General features: G+C 35.7%; 13 protein-coding genes across 13 annotated transcripts; 7 read left to right on the top strand and 6 right to left on the bottom strand.

Annotated features, from left to right (window-relative positions):
* Nucleotides 1-103: 103 nt before the first annotated feature.
* Nucleotides 104-643, top strand: AC631_05164 (uncharacterized protein; the record flags this gene model as incomplete). The annotated part of the gene is made up of 1 exon (XM_015613993.1): nt 104-643. One exon carries the CDS (start codon nt 104-106, stop codon nt 641-643), a length of 540 nt encoding a protein of 179 aa, XP_015465191.1.
* A 48-nt stretch (nt 644-691) lies between these two features.
* On the bottom strand, nt 692-1159 carry ARC15 (Arc15p; the record flags this gene model as incomplete). Its single annotated transcript, XM_015613992.1, has 1 exon — nt 692-1159. The coding sequence occupies one exon, from the start codon at nt 1157-1159 to the stop codon at nt 692-694; it is 468 nt and encodes a 155-aa protein (XP_015465190.1).
* Nucleotides 1160-1514: 355 nt separating this feature from the next.
* On the bottom strand, nt 1515-1892 carry AC631_05162 (uncharacterized protein; the record flags this gene model as incomplete). Its single annotated transcript, XM_015613991.1, has 1 exon — nt 1515-1892. One exon carries the CDS (start codon nt 1890-1892, stop codon nt 1515-1517), a length of 378 nt encoding a protein of 125 aa, XP_015465189.1.
* A 315-nt stretch (nt 1893-2207) lies between these two features.
* Nucleotides 2208-3869, bottom strand: PGI1 (glucose-6-phosphate isomerase; the record flags this gene model as incomplete). The annotated part of the gene is made up of 1 exon (XM_015613990.1): nt 2208-3869. One exon carries the CDS (start codon nt 3867-3869, stop codon nt 2208-2210), a length of 1662 nt encoding a protein of 553 aa, XP_015465188.1.
* A 712-nt stretch (nt 3870-4581) lies between these two features.
* On the top strand, nt 4582-5601 carry FGR50 (Fgr50p; the record flags this gene model as incomplete). Its single annotated transcript, XM_015613989.1, has 1 exon — nt 4582-5601. The coding sequence occupies one exon, from the start codon at nt 4582-4584 to the stop codon at nt 5599-5601; it is 1020 nt and encodes a 339-aa protein (XP_015465187.1).
* A 404-nt stretch (nt 5602-6005) lies between these two features.
* Nucleotides 6006-6890, top strand: AC631_05159 (uncharacterized protein; the record flags this gene model as incomplete). Its single annotated transcript, XM_015613988.1, has 1 exon — nt 6006-6890. The coding sequence occupies one exon, from the start codon at nt 6006-6008 to the stop codon at nt 6888-6890; it is 885 nt and encodes a 294-aa protein (XP_015465186.1).
* A 382-nt stretch (nt 6891-7272) lies between these two features.
* On the top strand, nt 7273-9408 carry ZCF19 (Zcf19p; the record flags this gene model as incomplete). The annotated part of the gene is made up of 1 exon (XM_015613987.1): nt 7273-9408. One exon carries the CDS (start codon nt 7273-7275, stop codon nt 9406-9408), a length of 2136 nt encoding a protein of 711 aa, XP_015465185.1.
* Nucleotides 9409-9912: 504 nt separating this feature from the next.
* Nucleotides 9913-10629, top strand: AC631_05157 (uncharacterized protein; the record flags this gene model as incomplete). The annotated part of the gene is made up of 1 exon (XM_015613986.1): nt 9913-10629. The coding sequence occupies one exon, from the start codon at nt 9913-9915 to the stop codon at nt 10627-10629; it is 717 nt and encodes a 238-aa protein (XP_015465184.1).
* A 56-nt stretch (nt 10630-10685) lies between these two features.
* On the bottom strand, nt 10686-12449 carry AC631_05156 (uncharacterized protein; the record flags this gene model as incomplete). The annotated part of the gene is made up of 1 exon (XM_015613985.1): nt 10686-12449. The coding sequence occupies one exon, from the start codon at nt 12447-12449 to the stop codon at nt 10686-10688; it is 1764 nt and encodes a 587-aa protein (XP_015465183.1).
* Nucleotides 12450-13615: 1166 nt separating this feature from the next.
* ARC40 (Arc40p) lies at nt 13616-14752 on the bottom strand (the record flags this gene model as incomplete). The annotated part of the gene is made up of 1 exon (XM_015613984.1): nt 13616-14752. The coding sequence occupies one exon, from the start codon at nt 14750-14752 to the stop codon at nt 13616-13618; it is 1137 nt and encodes a 378-aa protein (XP_015465182.1).
* A 371-nt stretch (nt 14753-15123) lies between these two features.
* Nucleotides 15124-15912, bottom strand: AC631_05154 (uncharacterized protein; the record flags this gene model as incomplete). The annotated part of the gene is made up of 1 exon (XM_015613983.1): nt 15124-15912. One exon carries the CDS (start codon nt 15910-15912, stop codon nt 15124-15126), a length of 789 nt encoding a protein of 262 aa, XP_015465181.1.
* Nucleotides 15913-16140: 228 nt separating this feature from the next.
* Nucleotides 16141-16614, top strand: DAD3 (Dad3p; the record flags this gene model as incomplete). Its single annotated transcript, XM_015613982.1, has 1 exon — nt 16141-16614. The coding sequence occupies one exon, from the start codon at nt 16141-16143 to the stop codon at nt 16612-16614; it is 474 nt and encodes a 157-aa protein (XP_015465180.1).
* Nucleotides 16615-17201: 587 nt separating this feature from the next.
* Nucleotides 17202-18650, top strand: ADE13 (adenylosuccinase; the record flags this gene model as incomplete). Its single annotated transcript, XM_015613981.1, has 1 exon — nt 17202-18650. The coding sequence occupies one exon, from the start codon at nt 17202-17204 to the stop codon at nt 18648-18650; it is 1449 nt and encodes a 482-aa protein (XP_015465179.1).
* Between the last annotated feature and the right edge of the window lie 310 nt (nt 18651-18960).

The following is an 18960-nucleotide window of genomic DNA, read 5'->3' as shown; positions in this document are numbered from 1 at the left end:
ATATATTAACGAAAATGAGATTAAATCTTCTAAAGTTCTCATTGCTGAGCAGAAAAAGCAGATTGAGTTAAAAGACCTGGAGATATCTGAAACCAAAATAAAAATGAAAGAGCTCAGTAAGTTATCACATTATTCATCAGAAAATCAACAGGTTATAGAGAATTTGAAACATGAATTAACTAGCATGAAATCGGAAGTGCAACAACTAACTGCGGAGAACAAGCTTATCAGTAATAAGCATGCAAAGTCTATCGAAGAATTGAAAACTTACAAATATAAATTCAAGACGTTAAATAACTCATGGTCCCAAAAATTCGATAAGATAATGAAGTCCAAAGACCAAGGTCTTGTAAAATTGAAATCTGAATTGAATGCTAAAAATGGAAGTTCTGATGGATTCGCTCGGGAATTCCTGGGATCTGATATATTTGAAGATAAACCTCGTTCTACTTCTCTAACGAAACCTACCAATAAGAGCAACCCTTTGCAACCTTCCAATATATCTAAGCTCGAAAACCAGACAAATAAGACTTTCAGTTCTGACAAGAGTACCCACATAAATAAGATCAATAACCTGAGTAAAGTCAAAAAATCCAAGAAAAAGAAGCACAGTAAGAACACTAATAAATTACAACCTATATAAAAATAATATAATACCATTTTGTTTATTGCTAATTTTGTAGTATACAATTTAAACAGTCCTTCTATCTGCCATGAAACGGACAATTGGCCCCAATCCGGTGACTTCAACTGTCTTTTCAAACCAATGCAACAACAATCCACCTTGTTTAGCACCATAACTGGTACTCATGTTCTTGTACAAGTATTTAACCAATGTATCCTGTTGATTAGAGTCCAATTGTTTAACGAAATTTGACAAGTCATTTGTATTGTGGTTATTTCTAATGGAACATAAAACTTCAAAGACTGTCTCTGCGTGTAATTCTTTTGTTTTCTCATCCGAAACGTACGGTGGAGTATCTAATGCTAAAGTTAATGCTTGTAAGAATTGACCCAGCGACAATGCTGATCTGCATTGCTTTGATAATGAAACTATTTCCTCATTCGATACAGGTGGTAAATCAGGAATCAAGTCTTCTTTTGATAAATGATTATCCGTTTCTAAAGCATCAATATCAATTCTTCTCCAATTATCCATGACTGTGTTATATTATATCTTTTAGTTTATATTAATGATAAGATAAAGGTCTGTCTATAATAAAGTCGGATCGGTGAGTTCAAGGGTTGGCTCGGTTTTGTGTTCAAAATCTACACTATGCTTAAACTCGCTACAAGTGTCATATAGCTTAGATGACAATTAGTATACGATTGGATATAAACGTAGCAAATATAAATGACTAGTGTACAATGTTTTGGTCTATGTGTTACAGGGAAAAAAAATTCTGTATCCATAACTTTTCAAAAATATACATGAGATTGACCAACTCCTTCTAGGTGCAAATTGTGAGGACCAGAAAGAGATGGTAAATTCAAGCAAGAGCTGATAATGTAAATCAAGCTTCAGACTTCTTTTTCTTCTTTGCTGATTGATCATTTTCATCGTCTTCTGAGGTCTTGCCCTCATTCTTGATGCTGTAGTCTTCCATGAATTTTAACGCCTTATCTCTCAACGAAACCGAGTCGACAACAATTACAACAAGTCCGTCACTTCCAACCTCATATTTGATATGATCCTCGTTAGGGATGGCGATTTTTTCATCGAATTTATCGAAAAATTCATTCATGTCATCAAAACTTTGAACACTGTCCAATAAGGCTTCTTCCATATCACCCTCAGGACTGTCAGCAGAATTAACTACTATTATTGCTCTTAATGGATTATCTAATTCTCCTTGTTCTTGTAAATGTGGTGGAAGCTCTTCGTCTGACATTTTTGGTTACTTCTTATATGATCTTATCCTGTGTTATATTCAAATTTTCACTTCTCAAATGCCAAAATTATTGATAAAGTTTATAAAGTCCGCCCTCAAGCCTATTAACTGGTCTATTACTGATATATATAGGAAATCAGCTATTATCTTGAGCATATAAACCAAGAGAGTAGTCTTCAAGAGGTAAAAATGCTCTAAAAAAAATCGATGTCAAGTACTGCATGCGAATAAAATTAGAAAAGTCGTACATTATTCAAGAACGATTACATACAAGCCTATAGATAGAGGTTATAAGTGGGTTTTTGGCATAAATAGCTATTCAGCCCATTCCTTGAATTGGTTGATTAAGCCCTTGGTAGATGGGTCGTGAGTATCAACTTTTTCGTTGTTGTTTTCCAATTCCTTACCAATGACCTTGGCTAAGACCTTTCCTAATTCAACACCCCATTGATCGAATGAATTAATGTTCCATACAGCACCTTCAACGAAAGTAAGATGTTCATAATAAGCAATCAAGGCACCTAAAGCAGCTGGAGTAATCTTTTGAGCTAAAATAGAAGTAGTTGGTCTGTTTCCAGAGAAAACCTTGTGAGGAACTAAGCCACCGGTGGCACCCTCTTTCTTAACTTGGTCCTCATTCTTACCAACCATTAAAGCTTCAGCTTGGGCGAAGAAGTTGGAGGCCAACATCTTTTGATGTAAGTTGTTTTCAATTGGGTTGTGGGATTGGGCGGCCAAAATAAAGTCAGCAGGTATCAATTTAGTACCTTGGTGCACCAATTGAAAGAACGAATGTTGAGCATTGGTGGCTGGTTCACCAAATAAAATGGTACCAGTTTCGTAGTTAGTAAAAACATTTGCTCTGGTGACAGACTTACCGTTAGATTCCATAGATAATTGCTGTAAATAAGCTGGGAATCTGTGTAAGTACTGATCGAATGGAGCAACCAAATGGGTTTGAGCACCAAAGAAGTTGTTGTACCAGACAGATAATAAACCACCTAACACTGGGATGTTCTCTTCAAGTGGGGTTTCGACGAAGTGCTTGTCGACGGCTTCTGCACCCTTCAAGAAGCTTTCGAAGTTGTCGAAACCAATGTAGATAGCAACTGATAAACCAATTGCAGACCAGACAGAGTAACGACCACCGACCCAGCTTTCAAAACCAAACATGTTCTTGGTGTCAATACCGAATTTGGCAACTTCTTCAGCGTTGGTAGATAAAGCAGCGAAATGCTTGGCGATGTGCTTGGTATCTAAAGCCTTAGCTAAGAACCACTTCTTAGCAGAGTTGGCATTAGTACAGGTTTCAGCTGTAGTGAAAGTCTTGGAAGCAACCAAGAATAAAGTGGTTTCTGGATCACATTTCTTAACGGTTTCAGCAATGTGAGTACCGTCAATGTTTGAAACAAAGTGAACGTTTAAACCTGGCTTTCCGTAAGCCTTCAAAGCTTCGGTGACCATAACAGGACCTAAATCAGAACCACCAATACCAATATTAACAACATCGGTGATAGCCTTACCGGTGTAACCAGTCCATTCGCCGGATCTAACCTGTTCAGAGAATTCCTTCATGTGTTGTAAAACTTCATCAACTTCTGGGAAAGTGTCAACGTTGTCGACCTTCATTTCCTTCTTAGATCTGTTTCTCAAAGCAACATGGTAAACAGCTCTGTCTTCAGTAGTGTTGATTTTGTCACCGTTGAACATAGCATCTCTTAATTCTTCAACTTTAGCTTCTTTAGCCAATTGAACTAATTGTTCTAAGATTTCGTCATCAATCAAATTCTTAGAGAAATCAAACAAAATCTTGGAATTATCGAAGTTCTGGAAAGTTTTAGCAAGTTTTTCAAATCTCTTTGGGTCCTTGTCAAAAGCTTCTTTAACTTGGAATTTTTCTCCCTTGGATTTAAAGATTGCTTCTAATTTCTTCCAAGCTGGTAACTCGGTAGCTAACTTCAACTCAGATTGTGACATACTTGTTGTACTTCTTTATACAATTAATTGAAAGAATTGTAAGAATTGATATTTTAAGAGTTGAAGAACTTTTCGGTCAATACTACTCCAGAAAAGGCGGATAATCTAATCCCATATTCGCGGAATTGTCCCACTTACGCAATTACTAATTAATAATTGTATACCATTTACACCCATTCTAGCACGTTGTATACTACTAGAGATGTACCAGGGCAGTATGTTTATAGTAACATGGTTCTTTTAACTTAAGGCTTATTATTCTGTAGTGAGTACCAAAGTTATAATATTTGTATATAGATAGACTGTGAAAAGTTGGCATAGCTTAGAACTGGAATAACATAGTTCCATTGAGTCATAGAACCCTGACTTTGTACATCCCCCACCATAATCATGTGGTATTGGAATTAAATAATTCCCAAATGTACACTACGAGAAGATAAAATGAAGTGAAGATTGCAAAATTGTTTAGAGAATTACCTTATGTCACGATTATTATAGACTTCTGAATTGTCGTAAAATGTATGCTCTAGATTAAGACTCAATTGATATTTTATGTTTTGTTTCAGTCTATTGGGAGGTAGTCTTCATTGGAACTTCGTAGACGAAGCTTTGGTGAAATATTGATATGCGCACAAAATCTGTAGATTAATAAATTTCTGGACATAATTAATGAAGAAATTATAAGATACAAATAAATATATATACAGTATAAATGAGTGGATTGGCCTCTAAGTGGGCTACAGAAGAAGAATTATTCAATAAGGCAAAAGTCCAAGATAGTGAATCACGTAAACATGGAACACCTAGTAAGAAGACGATAATTCCTAACAAAAGCGATACGTCAAAGCCATTAGAAAGTAAATGGGCAAATATTCCAAATGAGCCCTCTAAAGTTTCAGCTTATAAAGATAATCATAATAAATTCGATGATTCTTTCAAATATAACAAATCTGGAAGAGGAAATAAAGGAAGAAATGATAGGAGATACGGGAACGATGCCTACGGTTCGTTACCATCACCTCCTTCTACAGCAGAAAATGATGCATCCCCAAATAATTCAAATAATTCACATGTGTCCCGAGGTGGTTCTGGTAACCCACCAAGAGGTCCTCGTGGTTATATGACAGCTGTAAACAATAACCAAAGAAAACATCCTACAGCTAAGAAAGTCGAAGATGCCGAAGAATCAGAAGAAGAACGAACTGTCCCGATGTCCAAAGCTGGTGCTTCCTTTGCTGCAAGATTGGGTGCTCCTTCGAAAACTTCAACAAATGGTACGATCAATAATAACGACAATGACTTTGAAAGTACTGACGAAGAGGTGACTGATGACGATGATGATGAATTTGAGGATATAGTAGAAAGTGAGGATGATGGGGAAGAAGAAGAAGAATTACCACCTATGACAAGTGCTGGACAGTCGCTTGCGTCTAGATTAGGTATGGTATCAATCTCCAATACTAAGCCTGAACCACCAAAGGCTAAACAGAACTTCAAACAAACACAACTGCATCCTAAGAAATCAAATAATACTCCGAGACAACCAAAGTCTCCAAAGGGTGCTTACCAAACTCCTAAACAGAAACGAGAAGAACAAGCCAGAAGGGAACAGGAAGAAAAGGAAAGATTGCAAAAGCAGAAAGATGCGAAGTTGAAAGAGGAAGTTAGAGACATGTTTAGCAAACTTACTAGTTCTTCAGCAAATTGGGCAGATTTAGAAGATGAAGATTAACAATTGTATAACTTATTGTAACTTTATAGATGTTTAGTAATATCAGGGGTAATTGTATTTATTTGCACATTCGGCAATTAAACTCTAAACCGTCACGAGATCGGAAGATCGATATTTATGGGGGAGATAAATCATTATATCATATATACTTCACACACAGATGCTTATGATCAAAGGTGATGTACTGTTCTAAACTGGCAAACTTCTGCTTAACAGTACGGAAATCTAGTATAAGAATATGTCGAGGTAAAGGGCCAATCAATAAATTTGGTACAAGCAAGATTTCATCGGTATGGATTCGGGAATACAACTCTTCAAAACAGAACTTCAAACAAGAATATGAAAGACTGAAATACGATCAATTAATACGGGAACATGTTGTAAGGTCGAGTTTGCAAAATAATATGGGATTCATAAATGGTAATTCAAGTGTTCATGATAATAGAAAGTTACCATTTAGGACTATATTGCTACTAGTTATCTGTTCAAGCTCATTGGCTATAGGAGTTTATGGTATTTCTCAGTTCATTAAATTTAAACAGGATGGTAATGACAGAATAATATTTCTTCCTTTATGGTTTAATGCCAATTGGCTATTTAAAAGTACATATTCATTTCCCAAGGATTTAAAATACTTAGATAGAGAGTATTTTGACTACTGTACGGTGGAAATGAACCAACAAAACTCAACTAATGATTTTTCCGATGTCAAAAACTTTATAAAGCTTCTAATAGATGAGAATATCAAATATAAAGTACTAGAGGAATTATCGCTAAACAACAGTATTAGGAAAATGTTTAAATTGCCACTAGGTATAGATCTTGATACCCCTAAATTTAAGATATGGCTAGAAACAAAGTACCCATCTGTCTCAGGAATTCAAATAAATATGGAAAACAATAATGGTGTTTCATCGGTAAATATGGGCTGGGTTATTAAACCGTTGAATTTTAATTCGATAATAAATGATGCGCTAGTACTGGCAGGTTTGAAACTCGATAGAATAAATACGGATGAGTCAATGACAGGGTCGCTCTTGGAGAATGGTATAAAAGAAGCGAAGTCTATCAGTGAACGTAAACACATAAATACAAACAAGGACTACGATGTACTCTTTACGGGTGAGTTCAAAATCAAGGATAAGTACCAGGTTGAGAAAGGTACTTTGTCTTACAAAGGCATGTTCGATTTTAGTCATTTAATGATTAACAGAGGGGTTAAAATTATCGAAATGGACATGATCTTGGAAACTAACGAATCAGAATATATTAAGTATAAGATACTTTAATAGTATAGTAAGTGATTTTTTTAAATTAGTGGTATATTGAGCTAGCCGACTTTGAAAGCATAAGTAATCTTAATGATTCTTAAGATCCCATATCTCTTTATTTCATTTGTACAAGATCTCTTGAATGATTATTTAACCAAAAATATAATAGAAAATATTAAATTTTCATTATCCAATAATACCTAAAAAGAACCCTGTGTCATATTCAGTAATAAAAAGGCATTGAATATGTATAATTTACAAATATATGTAAGTGTATTAAATGATATCGTTTAACTGGACTTCGTAGAGAATATTTGCACTGATAACGCGACAAAATATCAACAGTCTTATCTAACACCAAAATGTACCGAATCCAGTCCAAATATGGTAATATGGTAATATGAGTGCTGAAATACAAGAAGGACATACGAAAGGGGTTAATGAATTATCTAAAAAGAGGAAGATACATCTGCAGGGTGGAGAAGGCTCGAATAATATTACAGAAACAAATAATCGAAAATTTGCACAGGCCACCAGAACACCTAAAGCTTGTGATTTATGTCGCAAGCAAAAGACTAGATGTTTCAGATCCGCCAATGATGAAATATCCTGCTCCAGATGTTTATTTCTTAACAAAGAATGCTCATTTAATCAAGGCCAAGTTCCTTCTCAATCCCCATCATTGCCAGAAAATGAAATATCCAAAGATGAAGACAGTAAAACTAAGCTTGACTTAATACATGCTGGGATCAACGAATTGCTATCTATAATAAAAGCCAACAATGGGAAAGGAGATATTAGTGGCAGCGACGCAGAATTATTACTTACGGCTAGTGGTACATTGAAGAATATACAAGACTTACCTTCCAGCATTTCCTCGTCAAAAAAGCCCAAATTAAATGGAACGACAAATATGGCAAGTAACGTTTCTTCTGAAATTGAATCGATTACCGATACAGATTCAAGGCCCTTGTTTAATTGTCCTATAGATTCGTTTAAAATGGCACCATTTTCCATGGTGTGCAATCAAAATGAAAGCTCTAATATTCCAAAATCAATATTAAACTTGCTTAATTTATCAACTGTTGAAAGAAAACCAGATAACTGCTCCGCATATAAAAAGAAAAAGGATATAATTACTTTGGGGCTATTAACTGAGGAAGAGGCTGTTGACTTAATGAATAAATTTAGAAGAAACCACGGAAGGTGGGTACTGTTTCCATCAAATACGCCTACTGATGTTTTAGTTGAAAGGATTAGAAATAATTCGCCATTGCTTTTAACTACGTGCTGCTGTTTGTCCTTGAGGTATCTGTTTAAGCAGACAAACTCTAGCCATTCTGAACTCTTCCTTGACAAAAAGAAATCCAACTATGGATTGTTGATGAATCAGTTGGCAAAAGAATTGAATGATTCGTTGCTGGAATATACAACATTCCAAAAGCCAATGGCAAATAAAGGTGATATTGAGTTCTTGCAAGCATTAGTCATTCTCTCGATCTATTCCTTATCATTATCATCGGTTGCTTCTTCTCTTTTAAATCTTGATCTTAAAGATGATAGCCTTTCGCATGAATTGAATTTAGACGCATGGTATCTTTCAAGCATCGGCTTAACAACATTTATATCAAAAGCTACTTTTGGAACATTATTACAAAGGCCCAAGAATACTGGTAATGCAGACTTGCCATTTACAATATTTTATGATGAAATAGATAGTGAAGAATATCAAACATTAACGACCCTAAGAATATTCAATCATCTTACATTAGTGCATTTGATCAATTGCATCTTCTCCGGTCGTATGTGTGTGATTGACGAAATAAGATTGAACTACTGTACTTCTACGCTTAGTTTACCCAGTTCTACTAATTTCGACGGGAGAATGGTCAGTGAAATAAGCATCTTGCTCATCACTTACAATTACATTCAAATAAATTTGAATGACATCACTACGAGTACTCTCGAAGAATGTGACATGAATTTTAAAGCCACCAAGGAAGATATGCATACATGGTACAACCAATGGGAATACATTTTCAATCAGCCGACGTTACAATTTGTGGAATTATGCTATCACTTTTGTGGTTTGACAGTAATCTACGCCTACAATTTTCGCAAGTCCACGTTGATTGATGCCAACTCTCAGCCTTTTGACATATTCGACAATAACAATGTGGATTACGTTCTACGCCATTGTGATTCTCGCTCTCTACGCGAGATGGTTTCACATGCCTGTCAATTGCTTAAATTTGTCAATGTTATAGATAGTGATTCGTACTTTGCGTATTTGTCGGACCAAGTACATTTTTGCTTTTATTTCGCAACCATCCTTTTAATCAAAATCTTGTCTTTTTTAAGGTCCAAAAAACTGAAATTGGTTTCTGACATATGCAACCTCGACTCCGTTCTAAAAGATATAAATCTTCTTCTAGTTAAATTTCATAGAATTCAACAAAACACGGATGATGTCGTCACAAAGTATGAACTTGGAATAAGATACGCGTTGCACAAACAGTTTGTGGCCCATAAATAGGAGCCACACGTGTTGAGTATCAATAACTCTTATTCTATGTATCATTTTACTACCTCAACGGACAAATTGATCTTTCGTATTGATTTCCTGTACGTGCAGGTTGTTAGCTCCGGGTTTAAATCCTGTTCTAGTTTATTTTATATTTTGCAATTTCCAAATATATTTATATAGGACAATTCATTAGTCCATTGCGTGGTCAATTGAGCATAATATATTTCAAGTTGTTCATTTTCAAAGCCCCAGACCCTTATAATATTTAAGTAGATATTTGGCGTATAATTTTTTGGGTCATAAAAAGAAAAATCCTAAGTTGGAGAACAATAGTCCTCTGACCAAATGCGACCTATGCAATAATATAGTAAAAATATGGATACTTGGATGTCACACTAATAAAAGGTTTACGGACCTGCGGGGATATTGTGGCCTTACATTCGAAATGTATATAAAGGCATTGGTTGCTGCTTTTAGTGCTTATGTTAGGACATATACATGCAATTGTAAGAAATGAGATTATCAACAGGAGTTATTACAGCCGCATTAGGAGCGAAGGTTCTTGCTGCAGATACCACCGACTATTTGGGCGGATTAACAGATTTATATGAAAGTTATGGCACTGATGCTGTCAATTCTATTGCCGACCTTTATAAAACTGACGGTTCATTATTTCAACAATACGAGACTATTGCTGAAGATCTTACTAATAAGCCATGGTATTCAAATCTTGCGCATTTGACTGATGCGGCTGATGTTTCAAACGCTATTGGCGAGCTGTGGTTTACTTCCTATGAAAACTGGGCAAGTTCTGTAGCTGGTGTTGGAGGATTCTACAATGGGGGTTTAGGTCAGGGTGGATCTGCAGGTAGTGAAGAATCTGGTTCTGGTTCTGGTTCTGATTCTTCTGAATCTGGTGTTGCATCTGGAACTAACTCCGGGTCCAGCTCTGGTAGTAAGTCATCTGGTGCTGGAAGCAAATCGTCTGGTTCAGGTGGCTCTGGAAGTAAATCCTCTGATTCTGGAAGCAAGTCTTCTGGTTCTGGTTCTGGCTCTGGCTCCAGCTCATCTTCTGGCTCCGGCTCTGGTTCTGGTTCCAGCTCATCTGCTGGTTCTGATTCTAGTTCATCTGCTGGTTCTGATTCTAGTTCATCTGCTGGTTCTGATGCTAACGTATTCTACGCACCATTTGGAGCTACATTAGGTGCTTTAATCCTTGCTTTGATATAAGCAATACATATCTAACATGTATTATCTAATATACATGCGTATTTAATTTTCATCGATTATTTCAAATGACCTCTAAAATTTCCTTCCATATAATCTATATGTACGAATGCCCTTTCTACCATTGGTAACGTTTCAATTGCATATTGCAATGCTTCAGCAATGTCATGAACGTCTTTAAGCGATAAATTAAATTCTTCGTTGTCGAAAACTAGATCTATTTCGACATTCAAGTTGTCGCCAACATGATAAACTTTTAACGACGTGATTTGCTTAATTGATTCAGCGAATCTATAGGATAAATATAATATGACTTTATAATCCAAGGGACTAGCTACTGCACCAGTTAGATTCTCAATATGCTCGAAGGCCGTCTTACTCCACGATACTATGATGTAGACTGATAATAAAAATGCACCCAATGGATCAAGCCACCATACATCCAAATAATGACCAGCCGCTGGCATAATTAAAGAAACAAAATTGAACACTATATCAGTCATGGCATCTTGTGCAAGAGCTTGAACTGAACTTGACTTACTTTTAGAGCACCAAACCCAACAACCAATTTTACACAAGATGGTAAAAGACATAATAAGAATTGCTCCTTGGCCAATTTGTGCTGTATTTCTATCCTCTGGTAAGCTCATAAATAACCTTTTAAACGATTCCTGTCCCACTTGAAAAAATGAAATAATGATAATGACCGAAAAAATTAAGACACCCAATGGTTCTAGACCCGATCTGCCAACAGGATATGCATGTTGAGTTCTCCATGTTTTGGTAGTTGATAACTTATTAGCAATAAAAATGATAAAGGTCGAGAGAAAGTCTAAAATAGAATCAACCAACGATGCAACAACAGAAATAGAATTTGTCAATGCGCAAACAACAATTTTACCAACCAAAAGGATAAAATTAACGAAAAAGTTAACAATAATTGCAACTAATACATTTTGTGACATTTCTTCTTGATTGTATCCTAAGAAGTGAGCCCCTTCTAATTCAACATTCCCAGGAACTTCGTTAAATCTCGACCGGTGAGAAATCATAGAATTATAGCTTGTTGTATTAGTGTTCATCTTGATCCCAACTTGATTATCTTCAACCTCATCAGTGTTGTCTTTGTTATTTTGACGAACTTCTGAATGACTGTAATTAGAGAGCATATTAATATGAATCCTACCATAATCTAATAGATTATCGATTTCTTGAAACCTTTCTATTAAATAATTTTGATCTTCGTAGTACTTTCTGACCTTTCTATTTCTAATTTTCGAAACGTCCGGCTTCCAGCTATCCATCCAATTGGTTAAGGTTTTGTAGTTACCAATTAGCTTGAGAGGCCTCATTCCTGTCAATACATTTAACCTTCTTTGCTGCTCCTCAAGATCAGGCACCGAGTAAATACTGGCACTACTCTCTAAAATCCCACTAGAATTAAGATTCAAATTGCTTGAGTTCATATTAGAATACTCCAATCCCATATTTGGGTTGGTCACCGTATAATGCCCACTTAATAAGCGATGGAATAATGGTGGTACCTGATGACTAACAGATCCTTGTCGATAGGTATCCGTCAATCCTGCGCTTCTCCCTATTTTATCATCCCCTGGTTCATTGAATGCTGACTGAGAACCATGTCTTATGTTCGAGCTGTGATTTGGTGAATATTTGTTGAAGAGTGCTGATGTTGATGGGGATTTTGGTACGCTAACACTAGCTCTCTCGTATGAACTATCCGGTTTAGTTATTGGTATCAGTAGTGTGGGCAAAAGTGGATCTTGCTCGCTTGGTCCATAATTAAAGTTAGAATTGGACATTATACTAATTTGAATACCACCTTCTTTACTTGGATTTTCTTATCTAACGTGAGATTTCTCATCTCTATTTTCGTCAGTGTTGCTCAGAGTAAATTTACAAAATTACTTTCTATATATCCTACATGTATGAAATGCAAACGAACGATCCTTAGAGTCTCTGCTACATTCTAACTAAGATATGTGTTTCCCAAGGTCTTCCATATCTCTAGTACTCGTAGATTGTCACTTCGGTGTTTGGGTGCAAACGGAGTAGGACTTTCCAACACTTTCAACGAGAAGACATATTTTTTAAAATAAACTAAACCTAATTTTCAAACCACTTACCACGTAAGTCTATATGGTCCTTCCTATATATGTATTAGACTTTCAAATTTCAAACTTATATATATATAAGGTGAAGTTTGCAGTGTAACCCTAAGAGTCAGATTCTGTCCTTATTATTACCCGGAGTAGCGAATTAGACATACATTAGGAGAAAAAAAATTTTCATTTGTATGTTTTCTTTAATACCTAAAGTCTACTACAATGAATTGAAGTATTGGTATGTTTCAAGCTTTCGAAAACTTATACAATGACAACATATATCTATTATCATGATTAAACCCAATGATATAACAAATGACTGAGGATGCATATGCAAGACAAAAATAAATTTAGGAATTCTTCGTTTATGATTTATATTTGGAAATGTTGTACTAGTATGAGACTATGAAAGAGAAATAGCGTTCTAACATAAATAGTATGTTTTAGTTTCATATAAAGGAATACAACTTTTTCTATGATGATTGTTACACAACATTCAATCCGGTGAATCCTGAGCCATGGATAAAACATGCATCACCATCTGACCTTCAAAAGGTTGAAATTTCCTTAAAGCACTTTTTTTTGCACTAATACTAACTGGTTTAGGATTAAAAGTGTAAGTACTTGATTTCGATACGTGCAATTTTATATTTTTATGATGATAAACTTTACTTTTCAGTTCTGCTTCTGAACCAAAAATACCTGAAGATAACCCTTACCAAAGCTCAAATATCTGACATAAAATATAATTTGCCTGTTCATTTTTATTGCAAAAGCATAAATACTAACATTCTAGATCTATATGTTTATTGAACTATATATACTTAATATACATCAAAAGTCATATTTTTGTTCCGTAGAGCCTAAATCGTGAAAATAACTACCTTACCATCGATACCTGAGGTACTAATTTGGTTGTCGTTATATAATTTAATACTTGAAATAGTATTTTGGTGGATAGTACTTAAGACCTTACCAGCACCTTTAGCACTAGGCTTGTTAACTCTACCTTTCAAGTCTAATTGTTTAAACATGTTAAGTGCATCATGGGAAGAAATCTCTTCTTCTTCAGCTTCTGGGATTGTTGTGTCATTGATTAAATCCTTCTGCTTTTCTACCTTAAAAGCCTCTTTCCATCCATTTTCATCTCCTTCGAAAGCAATCAAGTTACAGTTATGACCACCCACAAAAACTCTGTTCTCACTTGAATAAATCAATGATTTAAATGGCAAATAATTGGTCTTGACATTAAGAATTGCTCTAGGTGCTAATCCCTCACCTTCTGGATACACAACTGTAAGAGACGAGTCATGGGAAACAAAGGCTAATGAATCTCCAGAAGGACTGAACGAAACATCATGAATCCAAGCACCAGTTTCATTGACAAAATCGCCACATAATGTTTGGAATGGCAATTTCGAGCCCCAAACTGATGGTTCAGGTTTTTCATCTAATCCCTTGATATAAGTAGAAAATACTCTGGCATGTCCATCAGTAGATCCACCCGCCAACAAAATGTTATTTGGATGCCAGTCTAAGCTGGTAATAGTAGATTTCAATGGCTTTTTCAAGTGCTTAGATACCCACCAATCATTTTCTGGTTCGTAATAACAGACAGCAATGATTCTATCGGATGATCCAACTGCAAACTTATTACCTAAAGGAGACCATCTACAAACAGTAGCTGCTCTGCTTATACGCAATAAAACTAAGGTAGGCTTATATTCTTGGTCTGCTTGATCATATTGCCAAACCAAAGCATTTCTGTCCTGAGAGCAGGTCAAAATTTTGGATCCATCTGGAGAAATGTCCACGGAAGTAACTGTTTTATCATGTCCTTTCAAGATAGTGATCAATTTTGGCTTACTTGATGAATTGAGCGATGTTTGGTAGATTTCGACAGTATTCAGCTTGGTAATGGCCAAAATCTGGCGATTAGAAGAAAAGACGTGGTCTTTAATCGATTCGTGTCCTAATTGGTAAACTATCGGTGATGACATTCTTAATTACAGGAGTCAACTCTACTGGAATTATTCGGAGTATTCAATTGAATAAAGAAGTATGATAACTATGAATGAAAACCCCCTAAGGTCAATTTGAGGTTCAGAGTTCTACGCACGACACTAAAACATTATGGCCCATAATACAATTTTGACATTTAAAACAAAATAATGTTAATAACACACTATATATAAATATATATAATAAAGAAACGGGTTGTAGAAATCACCACAAATATACAAGGCAGTGATTTATAAATAAGGGATTAAAATTCCAGCAGATATACAAACTAATGAATCTAGAATGGATGCAATCGTAAACAGCACTATGGATCTTTTCTAAGGGGTCCAGTAGCATGAAACAATCCATTTTAAACCTTATCATATTGCTTGGCGTCTAAGAATTTTTTGATTTTAGACCAATAGTGAAGAACCTTCTCGTTCTTAGTTGAAGTTGTAACCTTACCATCGAGACGAGTAACAACTGATCTAAACAAGTTACCAGTTTCCTTGTTGTATAAGATTCTCAACCAGTAGAAAAATAAAAATGCAGTCAACTGGTATCCTGAAGTGTTTCTGAACAATAAGGTTCTAAGAAGCAAGTATACAATCAAGAACAACTCGTCATACGCTATGAAGGAAGCAAGTTGAGCCAGGTGCTTTGTCACCGCTTCGATGTTCTTGTGGGCAGACAATTGCAACGTAGAAATCAAAAAGTATGGGATAATCTTGAAAATTGATTTAAACGTAAAGCACCAGATGATAGCCAAGATCAAGTACTGGAAATTCTGTTGTGCAATCAAAGTGGGAAATGGCGGCAAGAACTTGATCCCGAACTTATGCGAAAAGGTGGCTGTCAATGCAACCATTGATCCCAACAATGATAATCTATAACAAATCGAATTGATGTACCATTTATTTGGCAAGAGGAAAATCTGGAAAGTAAACGTAATCACTCCAAACACGATTGTGAAAATGTGTCCAAATTGCCATGCCTTGTATTTCAATTGATTTGATCCTGCTTGTTTTCTAACAAGCTTCTTCTTCTTATGTTCAGGAGCTACTGTTGTATTGGTGATTGGCGTGGCCTTAGATGCATCTTCTGCTTTAGCGGCCGCATGTTCAGCCATTTGATTATTACCATTGGGTACTGTAGACATAGTATATATCGATTGACTTATATTTATCTGTCTTTATAGGTTTTTTTTACCGTATTTTACCTAATAATTCGTCGTTATTCTTTCTATTGCTACCATTTTGACTTGAAATTTATTGTTTTAAAGGCTTGTTTGTTTTACGTAAGCATAAGTGAACTTTTATATAATCGGGATATAAAATTCGATTCAACATCAACAAACTCAACTTCTTCAGGTGGAGCCACTAGTAGTATGGCTCGTAAGGATATATATGCTACTGACTATAGCAAGTCAACATTACTTTCGCCAATCGAGGGCCAAATTCTTTCGCAGTATCAACTTTTGGCTGTCCAATTGAACACATTATCTAATGAGGTCAAACAGCTAAACTCCTCCACAAACCAAAACAACCACCCATTGGGTAAGAGTTCGTCGTCCGAGGATGGTGGTGAGGTCCAGAATAGTGGATCTGCCGACAAGCTTTTGGATAATTTGAGAAACTTGGAAATGAAAATCGGACTTGTGTATACGCTTTTTAAAGGAGCGGTCTACTCTTTATTTTTACAGTATGAAGAAGATCAGAACTTGAAGAACGACGAAGAGCAGAGACGTAACGATGAGTCGGAAGACGGGTCTGACGATGCTAATGGAATCGATATGGCAGAGGGAGAACAAAACGATGCCTTGGACGAACGAATGGAACCACACGAAAATCATAGTCATTAACATCACTGCAACATGAATAAAATGAAATTATGGAGAAATATCGTAAAAAGCATAATTGAAGTATTCGATATGTTCGCAGAGAATAAATTAAACAACCCGATCCTTTGGTGTCGAGATTAGTGGTTCGCAGCCAATCTAACTAATAAACACTCTAGGCTGTATGTATTCAGGTAACTTGAATCCCAGAGTCTACTCAACTGATGTTCTCTGCCATCTAGAGTTCCGTCTGCAGGCCAATGGCTAGTATAGGAGAGAGTATCTTATGTCATAGAAATTTCGCAATTGGTTGCACATGTACTAGCAACGTCAAAAACGGTGCTATTTCGGCCATCACAGCCTTCAGCATTGAAATACATGATCACTATGGAATATCTTACTATAGTATGTCTCTTGTATCATATTTAATATATAGTATTTAGTATACACCTTTGATGAATCGATGATGTATGGAGTCAAATTTCGCGAGATGAGTATCCGAGTCATGCTCTAATAATTTCCAATATGACTTCTAATAAGCTAATTGAAATGGATTTTTCAATCATCTTTCTACAGTTTTCAGATTTATTCTATAAGAACTAAACAACACAATGTCAGCTAACGATAAATACTCCACTCCATTATCTTCCAGATATGCGTCGGAAGAGATGTCCAAAATCTTTTCTTTGAGAAACAGATTCTCAACCTGGAGAAAGTTATGGCTCAACTTGGCTATTGCTGAGAAGGAAGTAGGATTAGACATGATTTCAGACAAGGCTATTGAACAAATGAAAGCACACTTAGAGATCACTGATGAAGAAATCGAAGCTGCTTCCAAGGAAGAAGCAATCGTTAGACATGACGTTATGGCCCACGTTCATGTTTTTGGTAAGACTTGTCCAGATGCTGCTGGTATTATCCATTTAGGTGCTACATCATGTTTCGTCACAGACAATGCTGATTTGATTTTCTTGAGGGATGCTTATGACATTTTGATTCCAAAATTGGTTAATGTTATTAACAGATTATCTGAATTTGCAGTAAAGCACAAAGATTTGCCAGTTTTAGGATGGACTCATTTCCAACCGGCTCAATTGACAACTGTTGGTAAGAGAGCTACATTATGGATTCAAGAATTGTTATGGGATTTAAGAAACATGGAAAGAGCTAGAAATGATATCGGTTTGAGAGGTGTTAAGGGTACTACTGGTACTCAGGCTTCTTTCTTGTCTTTATTCCATGGTAACCATGACCAAGTTGAACAATTAGATGAAAGAGTAGTAGAATTGTTAGGCTTTGACCATGTTTATCCAGTTACTGGTCAAACTTATTCTAGAAAAATTGATATTGATGTATTGTCACCATTAGCTTCCTTAGGTGCTACTGCGCACAAATTTGCTACCGATATCAGATTGTTAGCCAACTTGAAGGAAATTGAAGAACCTTTTGAAAAGTCACAAATCGGATCTTCTGCTATGGCTTACAAGAGAAACCCGATGAGATGTGAAAGAGTCTGTTCTTTAGCAAGACACATGGGTGGTTTATTAAACGATGCTATTCAGACCGCCTCCGTCCAATGGTTTGAAAGAACCTTAGATGATTCTGCCATTAGAAGAATTTCTCTTCCATCCGCATTTTTAACTGCGGACATTTTATTATCTACCATGAACAACATTTCCTCTGGATTAGTTGTCTATCCAAAGGTTATTGAAAGAAGAATTAATTCTGAATTGCCATTCATGGCCACTGAAAATATCATCATGGCTATGGTTGAAAAGGGTGGATCTAGACAAGAATGTCACGAAGAAATCAGAGTCTTGTCTCACCAAGCTAGTGCTGTTGTTAAACAGGAAGGTGGTGATAATGACTTGATTCAAAGAGTTAAAGCCACTGAATACTTTAAGCCTATCTGGAATGAGTTGGACACATTATTAGACCCATCCACCTTTGTTGGTAGAGCTCCTCAACAAACTGAGAAGTTTATTAATAAAGACGTTGCTAATGCTTTAAAAAATTATAAGCATTTGATTAACGATGAATCAGTTTCTTTGAGCGTTTAAGATTAACTCTATTTATAAAATTTTATACTAAATATGATCAGTTGTTGAATTTATTATGTAGTAGAATACTGTAAAGGAAAATTTTATAATAAAGTCGAGTGCCTCAAAAATTGGGCGTAAGGACAAAACAATAATTATATAGCGTATTAACTTCCATGAATTGACTGCTTTCAATCTCGGAGAGCTTTGGAGGTTTCTTATTTGTAGTTTGACGCTTATGCTTGTTCTGAATGCATCTTTTCGCTTAATAAGTTGTGTAAAAATTCAGCAATGGAACCTAATACAACAAGATGTTTATTGAGTCACTTTT

This window comes from Debaryomyces fabryi, assembly GCF_001447935.2.
Source record: "Debaryomyces fabryi strain CBS 789 chromosome Unknown contig00176, whole genome shotgun sequence".
Lineage (NCBI taxonomy): Eukaryota > Fungi > Ascomycota > Pichiomycetes > Serinales > Debaryomycetaceae > Debaryomyces > Debaryomyces fabryi.
The sequence above is the reverse complement of the archived record's forward strand: the minus strand, read 5'-3'. Positions and strand labels throughout refer to the sequence as shown.